Raw genomic sequence first — 10000 nt, forward strand, 5'->3', positions numbered from 1 at the left:
TGCTGCTGCTGCTGCTGCTGCTGCTGCTGCGACCGCCAGCTTTGCTGCAGCGCCTGCAGTGTACAGACCCAGCAGGGCCCCACAGCAGCAGCACAGCAGCACTTTCAGCCTTTTGCTGCTGGGGGCCCCACACCTGGGGGCAGTACCCTTTTGGGGGCCCCCCCTGGGGGCCCCCCTGCCCCCGGGGGGCCCCCCCGAGGCTGCTGCTGCTGCCAGCAGCGACAGCAGCAGCAGCAGCAGCAGCAGCAGCGGCCCCATCGCCGGATTTGCTCAAATGGACTTGCGGGGGGACTTCTGGCCACGGGGTGTACGTACACCTGAGCTGCCTATACACCCTAGAGGCGGCAGCTGCGGGGGGCCCCCATTGGCCCCACACAGTGTCTGTACACCTGACCCGGGGCCCCACACGGAACCCTAGCTGCTGCTGCTGCTGCTGCTGCAGCAGGTGCTGCAGCAGCAGCCGCGCTGCTGCTGCTGCTGCAGCAGCGCCCCAGGGCCGGCGGGGCCCCCCACCCCGCAAGTGCTGCGGGGGCCCCCGGGCCCCACAAAGCCCGGGGGGCCCCTAAAAGGGTACAGGGGCCCTCGGGGGGCCCCCCGGGCCCTGGGAGGAAAGGGCTGGGCGGGGGGACCCCGAGTTTGCTGCTGCTGCTGCTGCTGCTGCTGCTGCAGCTGAGCCCGGGGGGCCCCCCAGCTGCTGCGGACTTGGGCCTTTTAAATATTTATTTTCAGCTTCTGAATTGCATTCTAGAGGAGTGGAGACCAGCCACTTTAATAGAAGCAGCAGCAGCAGCAGCAGCAGCAGCAGCAGCAGCAGCAGCAGCAGCAGCAGCAGCAGCAGCAGCAGCAGCAGCCCCACAACGAGCAGCAGATCGGCAGCAGCCCCTACATCGAAGCAATTCAGCTAGCTTCATCTCTAAACCCTAAACCCTAAACCCTAAACCCTAGAAAACATCTATTCCTCCCCTTCATTCCGGGGCAGCGAAGCTCACCCCCCGCTGCCTACCCTGGGCTCTAAACCCTAAACCCTAAACCCTAAACCCTACACAATCGTGTCTCCGCCTTTGCTGCAGTTTATTCCCAAACCCTGGGTCGGATTGGGGGCCCCGGGGGGCCCCCGGGGGCCCCCGGGGGCCCCCCCGGGGGCCCCACACGTGGGGGGCCCCCGGGGGCCCCCAGAACCTTTGTGGGGTGTTTGGCCCTGAGACCCCACAGTGGGGCCCCAGGGCCTGGGAGCTGCCGATCCCAGGGAGGCGATCCCGGGATCGGTTGTGGGGCGGCGATCCCGGGATCGATCCCGGGATCGATCCCGGGATCGATCCCAGCAGCAGCAAAGGCCGATTGAAATGCAGCAAAGAAATTAATAAAAAGGAAATTAGTTATTTTAATTGTTTATTTAAAAGTTGTTTTAAATATTTAAATCATTAAAAGTCTTTGCATGCATTTGTCTAAAAATCTCTTCTCAGTTTTATCCATTTAATCCATTTAAACAAATGCATGCAAAAAAAGACACTGCAGCAGCAGCAGCAGCTGCTGCTGCTGCTAGCTGCTGCAGCAGCTGCTGCTGCTGCTGCTAGCTGCTGCAGCGCCTCCTTTGCTGCTGCTGCAGCGCGTTCTCCGGCCCGCGCCTTGGGTTGGGGTTTAGGGTTTAGGGTTTAGGGTTTAGCGTTGAGGGTTTAGGGTTTAGAGTTGAGGGTTTAGAGAACAACATTTCAGTCAAGAAGCTTAGGGTTTAGGGTTTACGGTTTAGCGTTCAGGATTTAGGGTTTAGGGTTTAGGGTTTAGGGTTTAGGGTTTAGGGTTTGCACAGCGCAGCAGCAGTTTAGCCTCTCGGCCCGAAACCCTGTTTTAGGGTTTGGGTGTCGAGGCTTTGTTTGGAGCGAGCCCCGCAGTGATGGGGGTTTTGTCATTTGTGCCTAGGGTTTAGGGTTTAGGGTTTAGGGTTTAGGGTTTGGCGGCAGCTGCTGCTGCAAACCCTAGCCGCAAACCCTAAACCCTAGCCATAAACGCTAACCCCTGGCCACAAGCTGTAATCCATAGCCCCAGGCCGTAAACCCTAGCCACAAACCCTAAACCCTATCCTAAAACCCTAAACCCTAGCCACAAACCCTAATTCGTAGCCTCAAACCCTAAACCCTAACCACAGGCCTAAACCCTAGCCACAAACCCCAGACCCTAGCCACAAACCCTAAACCCTAGCCATAAACCCTAAACCCTAGCTACAAACGCTAAACCCTAGCCGCAAACCCTAAACCCTAGCCGCAAACCCTAAACCCTAGCCACAAACCCTAAACCCTTGAGGCACCAGGAAACAATTTGCTGCGCTGCTGCAGCAGCTAACGCAGCAAAAAAGAAAAGCCAAAAGAAATTTGAAAAGAAAAAAAGAAGAAAAAGAATTTAAAAGAAAAAAGAATTAAAAAGAAAACAAAAAACAAAAAAGAAAAAAGAAAATAAAATAAATCAAAAGAGTGCTTCTGGCTGCTTCTTCTGCCTATGGCCCAGCTAGCCATAAGAAAGCCCAGCTAGCCATAAGAAAGCCCAGCTAGCCATAAGAAAGCCCAGCTAGCCATAAGAAGACCCAGCTAGCCATAAGAAGGCCCAGCTAGCCATAAGAAAGCCCAGTTAGCTATAAGATAGCCCAGCTAGCCATAAGAAGGTCCAGCTAGCCATAGGAAGACCCAGCTAGCCATAAGAAAGGCCAGCTAGCCATAGGAAGACCCAGCTAGCCATAAGAAAGGCCAGCTAGCTATAGGGTAGCCCAGCTAGCTATTTAAGAAAGCCCAGCTAGCTATACGAAGGCCCAGCTAGCCATGAGAAAACCCAGCTAGCCATAGGAAGACCCAGCTAGCTATTGTGAGCCCCAGCTAGCCATAATAAACCCCAGCTAGCCATAAAAAGGCCCAGCTGGCGATAATCAGACCCAGCTAGCCATAGGGAGGCCCAGCTAGCCATAGTGAGGCCCAGCTAGCCACAAGAGGGCGCGGCTAGGCCAAATGAGGACCAGCTAGCTATGGTGAGGCCCAGCTAGCCAGAATAAGGGCCTTCTTATGGCTAGCTGGGCCATATATAAGTATATATATAATATATATATATGTTTATATATACGCCAAGCTAGCCACAATGAGGCTCAGCTAGCCATAGGAAGTTCCAGCTAGCCATAAGGAGGGGGAGCTAGCCACGAGAAGGCCCAGCTAGCCATGGGAACGCCCAGCTAGCCATAGGAACGCCCAGCTAGCCACAAGGTGGCCCAGCTAGCCACAAGGCGGCCTAGCTAGCCAGTGTGAAGGCCAGCTAGCCAGCGTGAGGCCCAGCTAGCCAGTGTGAGGGCCAGCTAGCCACAGTGAGGCCCAGCTAGCCAGTGTGAGGGCCAGCTAGCTACAGTGGGGCCCAGCTAGCCACAGTGAGGCCCAGCTAGCCAGTGTTAGGGCCAGCTAGCTAAGGCGACTCTGGCTAGCTGTGGGCTGTTTGGGGCAGCTTGTGGCTAGCTGTGGCTAGCTGGGCTTTTTGACTTGTAGTCCCTTTCGGCGTGGCTAGCTGCAGCAGGCAGTGGAGAGGAAAGGAGGGGGAGAAGGGTTTAGGGTTTAGGGTTTAGGGTTTGGGGTTTAGGGTTTAGGGTTTAGGAGTTGCATAATTCTCGCTGTCTTGTTTCATCACTTTGTATCCATTTTCGCCCGCCCTTCTCTGTCTTTTAATCTTTGTCTGGGAGCTAGGGTTTAGGGTTTAGGGTTTAGGGTTTAGGGTTTAGGGTTTAGAGTTTGAAATTAGATCTTTTTTTGCTGCAATTCGCCTTTGCCGCTGCTGCGGGTGGCGCGTCTGCGGTGTACGTACACCCCAACGGGGTGTACGCGCACCTCTGTGCACCATTTTGATCATTTTTTCATTTCCAAGACTTTTAAAAAAAAATATTTTATTTATTTTAATTAATTTGAACAGAAAAAGAAACAAAAACCCAAAACAAACCCTCTTCTCGCCACAAACACCAACCCCACCCCCTCCCGCGGGCACCGCTGGGGGCCCCGGGGGCCCCCCTGGACTCTAAACTTTACTTTTTTCTCTTTTTAATTTTGTTTTGTGTCTTTAGGGGCTTTTTGCTTCAACAGAAGCTCCATTTAGATTTGCTGCTGCTCCTGGGGGCCCCCGAGACCCCGGGGGCCCCTTGCAGCTTCCCCCCAGGGTTTAGGGTTTAGGGTTTAGGGTTTAGGGTTTAGGGTTTAGGGTTTGGGTAGAGGGCCTTTCCACGCCTAGCTTCTGGGCCTTGACGCCAGCAGCGCAATGTGCTCTGCAGTTAAGAACTAGCAGCAGCAAGAGTGAGCAGCAGCAGGCAGCTGCAGCAGCAGCAACAGCTCCAGCAGCAGCTACAGCAGCAGCAGCTGCTGCTGCTGCTGCTGCTTCTCCTCAGGACCGCAGACGGGACCAGCCGCAGCCAGAGCTTCGGCTGCCCGGCGCTGCTTTTCAGCAGCAGCAGCAGCAGCAGCAGCAGCAGCAGAAGCTGGGGCAGCAGCAGCAGCAGCAGCAGCAACAGAGGCGGACGCAGCACTCCGGCTGATGGGATGAGTGCTGACCGCAACGCTGCTGCCGGGTAGGCTGGCTGCTGTTGCTGCTGCTGTTGCTGCTGCTGTTGCTGCTGCTGCTGCTGCTGCAGGGAGAACGGCTCCCTGGCGCTGCTGCAGATGCTGCTGCTCCCTGTACAGCCCCAGGAGCTGCTGCAGCACGAAGATGACGATCTTGACAGCAGCAGCAGCAGCACGGATGCTGCAGCAGCAGCAGCAGCAGCTGCTGCTGCTGCTGCGCAAGCTGCAGCAGAAGCGGCTGCGCCGTATCACCACGACGCCGCAGCCCCTTTGGACGCCCCTCAGCAGCAGCAGCAGCAGCAGCACTTGCTGCAGCAGCAGCAGCACTTGCTGCAGCAGCAGCAGCTGCGGCTGATTGGCCAAGGCCTCACTTCTGTGTCTGCTGCTCTGCTGCGGCTTCCCACTGGGGCTTCGCTGCAGCAGCTGCGAGTGCTGAGTCTCCACGCAAACTCCTTAGTCTCTCTCGAGGTGAGCAGCAGCAGCAGCAGCAGCAGCAGCAGCAGCAGCAGCAGCAGCAGCAGCAGCAGGTGCTGCTGCTGCTGCTGGGGCTGCTGCTGCTTCACAGGGCTCTTGTTTGCGCCCAAGCAGCCGCTGCAGCTGCAGCAGCCAGCCGCTCCCAGTGCTGCCTCCGCGGGCCCCACTCTCCCCCTTGCTGCTGCTGCTGCTGCTGCTGCTGCTGCTGCTGCTGCTGCTGCTGCTGCTGCAGGGAGTGGAGACGCTGGCAGGCCTCGAGGAGCTGCGGGTCTCTTCGAATCTTTTGAGTCGCCTCGGCAGCCTGCAGCAGCTGCGGAGGCTGCGGCTGCTGGACGTGGCCTCCAACAGGGTAAACCCTAAACCCTAAACCCTAAACCCTAAACCCTAAACCCTAAACCCTAGGCCCTAGAGTGTAGGCGTGAGGCAGCTGAGCCTCGGGCTTAGCCGCAGGCTGCGTCCACGAGCAGCTCCTGCAAACAGGGCAGCAGCAGCAGCTGCAGCAGCAGACGCAGCGACTGAAACCGCAGCAGCAGCAGCAGCAGCAGCAGCAGCAGCAGCAGCAGCAGCAGCTATTTGTGTGCGTTCTCCAGCTGCGTTCGCTGGACGGCATTTCTGGCTTGACAAGTCTCCGCTGCCTCCGCGCGGAGTTGAACCAAATTAGCTGCCTCGCAGGCCTGCAGCAAGTAAACCCTAAACCCTAAACCCTAAACCCCAAACCCTAAACCCTAAACCCTAAGCCTCTTTGAGCGCCTGGCCGAAGCCCTGGGGAAACCCTCGCGGGTTTGTAGCTGCTCTCGGCGTGCAGCCTGCTGCGCGCTGCGCCCACGCACTCAGCGTTTAGGGTTTAGGGTTTAGGGTTTAGGGTTTAGGGTTTAGGGTTTAGGGTTTAGGGTTTGCGCAGCTGTGGGGCCCCGACAGCCAGCTAGAAACCCTCGACCTCCGCTGCAACCGGCTGCAGCAGCTGCAGCAGCTGCTGTTCTTAGGAGGCCTTCCCCGTTTGGTGCGGCTCTCGCTGCAGTCCAAAGAAGGTCCCAAACCCTAAACCCTAAACCCTAAACCCTAAACCCTAAACCCTAAACCCTGTGCTGCAGGTGTTGGCCTCAGAAGGCGCTGGGGAGTGAATGCATGGGGGCGCCTAAACCCTAGGCTTGAATGCTTAGACATAAACCCTAAACCCTAAACCCTAAACCCTAAACCCTGTAGCCTCGCCTTAGCGCTTCGCTCTGCGGGTGTTTGCGTTGCTGCTGCTTCAGCGGCACTGCAGCAGCTGCAGCAGCAGCAGCAGCAGCAGCAGCAGCTTGATGGCGACAACCCGCTCCTTGTAACGCCTCTGTCGCCGCGACTCAGCAGCAGCAGCAGCAGCAGCAGCAGCAGCAGCAGCAACAGCAACATTATCTGCTGCAGCCCGGCCTACCGCCGCTTCGTGCTGCTGTGCGCTCCGCTGCTGCAGCAGCTGGACGGCCTTCCCGTTGCTGCCGAAGAGCGGGCAGCAGCAGCAGCAGCAGCAGCTGCTGCTGCTGCTGCTGGCAGCAGCAGCAGCAGCGAATTCGAAACTCAGCAGCAGGAGCTCGACCGCCTTTGGCTGCGCACTAAAACCCAGCCCTTCGTAGGAGCAGCACAAACCCTAAACCCTAAACCCTAAACCCTAAACCCTCGTTAGTGGCGCCGTCGAAGCAAAGGCATGAAGGCGCCCCTTGCCACCTGCTGCTGCTGCTGCTGCTGCTGCTGCTGCTGGGAGCAGTTTGCGTAACTGCTGCTGCTGCGCCTCGCCACTTATTCTACGCTGCTGTGGCTGCTGCTGTGCTGCTGCTGCTCTGCTGCTGCTGCTGCTGCGCTGCTGCTGTTGGCGCTGCTGCAGTGCATTCCCTACGGCGGTTCCTGCGAGATCCGCGCTGCAGCACGGCGAGCAAGAGCAGCAGCAGCAGCAGCAGCAGCAGCAGCAACAGCAGCAGCAGCTCCTTCGGGCAAAAGGCTGCAGGAGTCTCGCGAAGTCTCAGTAGTGTTGGAGGCCCGCCGAACCCCCCAAAGGCCAGCAGCACCGAGAACAGCAGCAGCAGCAGCAGCAGCAAAGACAGCAGCAGCAGCAGCAGCAGCAGCACATGAGGATGCAGCAGCGCGCAGCAGCAGCAGAAATATCTCTCTTGAAGTGACAGGGCGCCGCGCGCCAGCAGCAGATGAAACTGCAGCAGCAGCAGAAGCAGTAGACGCAACAGCAGCAGAAGACGCAGCTGCAGATACTGCAGCAGCAGCAGCAGCAGCAGCAGCAGCAGAGTCTACAGACGGCGCCCCAGCAGCAACACAAACAGCAGTGGCAACAACAACAGAAGCTGCGCCTGCAGCGACAGCGGCAGCAGCAGCAGCAGCAGCTCCAGCAGCAGCAGCAGCTCCAGCAGCAGCAGCAGCTCCAGCAGAAGCAGCTCCAGCAGAAGCAGCTCCAGCAGCAGCAGCTCCAGCAGCAGCGGCAGAAGCAACCGCAGGAGCAGCACCAACAGCAGCTCCAGCAGCAGCAGCAGCAGCTCCAGCAGCAGCAGCAGCACCAACAGCAGCTCCAGCAGCAGCAGCAGCAGCTCCAGCAGCAGCAGCAGCAGCAGCAGCAGAAGGATGTTCCTCTTTGCTGCTTTCTGCACTTCAGCGGCTCCCCGAAGCTTCGCGGGCTGCGCTGCATGCAGTGACGGCAATGGAGCTGCTGCAGTGTCTTGCTGCTATCCCTGACCCGCCAGCAGCAGCAGCAGCAGCAGCAGCAGCAGCACCTGCAGCAGCACCTGCAGCAGCAGCTAGTCCGGCAGCTGCTGCTGCTGCACCTGCGGCTTCGCTTGATGTCCCGAATGCAAGCGACACGCAGGCACCTCCGCAAGCAGCCGCAGCAGCAGCAGCAGCAGCAATAGCAGCAGCAGCAGCAGCAGCAGCAGCAACACAAGTTAGTACTGAGGAGTGCTGCAGCCCCAAGGCAATGCTGCGCGCCTCGAAGCCGCAGGCGCTTGTCGCTGGCAGCAGCTGCAGCAGCAGCAGCAGCAGCAGCCTCAATACCTTCAGCGGGAACAGCAGCAGCAACAATAACAGCAACAATGACAGCAGCGGCAGTGGCAGCAGCAGCTGCAGCAGCAGCTGCAGCAGCAGCTGCTTGTGCTCAAGAGATGCAGCAGGCGATGCTTTGCAGGTAGCGCGCCTCGCGCTGCAGCTACTGCAGCAGCACAGTCCGCAGCAGCAGCAGCAGCAGCAGCAGATGCCGCAGCAGCAGCTGCCACAGCAGCAGCTGCTGCTGCTGAGGGACGCACGTCAATTGCAGATGTGTCAGCAGCAGCACGTTGCTGCTGCTGCTGCTGCTGCTGCTGCTCCCGACGGCGGCTCCAGTAGCCCACGGCCCAGTATTCTGCTGCCCACAGCAGCAGCAGCTGCTGCTGCAGCACGAGCAGCGGCAGCAGCTGCGCCAGAAGCAGGACAAGCAGCAGCAGCAGCAGCAGAAGCAGATCTTCAGGTAGATATCATGGCGCTAGCGCAGCAGCCAAACCAGCAGCAGCAGCTGCTGCAGCAGCAGCTGCAGGAGCGTAGACCCGAGCAGCAGGAAGAGCAGCTGCAGCAGCAGCAGCAGCAGCAGCAGGAAGCACTGGAGCACTTACGGCGCCAGCTCTCATCTTACTCAGAAGAAGTCGAAGAGCTGCGGCAGTTGCTTCAGCAGCAGCAGCAGCAGCACCAGCAGCAGCGGCAGCAGCAGCATCAGCAGCAAGCAGCGGCTGCAGCGCTGGAAGAGCGGCAGCAGCAGCTGCTGCAGCAGCTGCAGCAGCTGCAGCAGGAGAAAGATGAGGCGTGGGCCCGCGTGCAGCAGCTGCAAGAAGAAGCAGCGCTGCAGCAAGACGAACTTGCTGCAGCAAACCAGCAGCAACTGCTGCTGCGGGAGCAGTACGACCGCAGCGCAAAGGAGCAGCAGCAGCAGCAGCAGCAGGACCTGCAGCAGCAGCGGCGTCGGCACCAGCAGCAGCAGCAGCAGCTGGAGAGCGCGTTCAGCGCGTCTCTGACGGAGCTGAAGGAAGCAGCAAAGCGGCAGCAGCAGCTGCTGCAGCAGCAGCTGCAGCAGGCGGCGCAGAAGCTGGAGGAGGCGCAGGAGCAGCGCGAGCAGCAGCAGCAGCAGCAGCAGCAGCAGCAGCAGCTGCTGCTGCGTCTGCAGCAGGCACTGCGAGCTGCCACAAAAAAAAATGCAGAATTAAATAAAGTTGTTTATAAAGCAGCAGCACAGGAGCAGCAATTTGAGGTGTCTGTACAGCGGCTGAGCAGCAAGCTGCAGCGGGCAGTGGAGGAGCTGCGGCTGCTGCAGCGGGACAAGCAGCAGCTGCAGGAAGCAGTTGCTGCAGCGGAAGCAGCGCAGCAGCAGCAGCAGCAGCAGCAGCTGCTGCTGCTGCAGCGGGCAGCCAGGCTGCAGCAGGAACTCGCAGACACACAGGCAGCTTGCACCCCTCGGGAGAAGCTGCGGGAGCTGCGCTGCGAGCGGGACTTGCTGCAGCAGCAGCTGCAGCAGCAGCAGCAGCAGGTCCAGCAGCTGCAGCAGCGGCTGCAGCAGCAGCAAAGCCAGCAGCAGCTGCAGCAGCAGCTGCAACAGCAACCCTCCACCGCCGAGCTGCAGTCCCTCAAGGCCGCCGTCGCAGCAGCAGCAGCAGCGCAGCAAGCAGCAGAAGCGCATGCAAGAGAGACGAAGCAAACAGCAGCAGTGCATGCGCGCGTGCTGCAGCAGCAGGAGGAGCAGCTGCAGCAGCAGCAGCAGCTGCTGCTGCAGAAAGAAGAGCTGCTGCAGGAAGCCAACAGCGTCGCCAGACGCCGCGAGAAAGAGCTCGAAAGAAAGCTCGAAGAATATGCAGACAGGTAAAACCCTAAACCCTAAACCCTAAACCCTAAACCCTAAACCCTAAACCTCTTTTCGAAACCCTCAATCCTGAAATGCTGCAGCAAAGGAAGCAAACTCGAATCGC

The 10000-nt window shown here is 59.0% G+C and overlaps 2 protein-coding genes across 2 annotated transcripts in view; one reads left to right on the forward strand and one right to left on the reverse strand.

Annotated features, from left to right (window-relative positions):
* The window catches only part of ENH_00055340 (hypothetical protein), a gene marked incomplete at both ends in the record, with an annotated part of 3804 nt that extends 3546 nt beyond the window's left edge, over positions 1-258 (reverse strand). The window contains one exon of the mRNA XM_013583853.1: positions 147-258. Coding sequence (XP_013439307.1) covers positions 147-258 — 112 coding nt within the window. The remainder of the gene's footprint in view (positions 1-146) is intronic.
* A 4289-nt stretch (positions 259-4547) lies between these two features.
* The window catches only part of ENH_00055350 (leucine rich repeat family protein, putative), a gene marked incomplete at both ends in the record, with an annotated part of 6108 nt that continues 655 nt past the window's right edge, over positions 4548-10000 (forward strand). Inside the window, 7 exons of the mRNA XM_013583854.1 lie at positions 4548-4576; positions 4640-5036; positions 5275-5391; positions 5510-5725; positions 5944-6070; positions 6296-6648; positions 6901-9893. Coding sequence (XP_013439308.1) covers positions 4548-4576; positions 4640-5036; positions 5275-5391; positions 5510-5725; positions 5944-6070; positions 6296-6648; positions 6901-9893 — 4232 coding nt within the window. The remainder of the gene's footprint in view (positions 4577-4639; positions 5037-5274; positions 5392-5509; positions 5726-5943; positions 6071-6295; positions 6649-6900; positions 9894-10000) is intronic.

The sequence above is a fragment of the Eimeria necatrix genome, genomic scaffold (assembly GCF_000499385.1).
Source record: "Eimeria necatrix Houghton genomic scaffold, Enh_scaff453, whole genome shotgun sequence".
Taxonomy (NCBI): domain Eukaryota; phylum Apicomplexa; class Conoidasida; order Eucoccidiorida; family Eimeriidae; genus Eimeria; species Eimeria necatrix.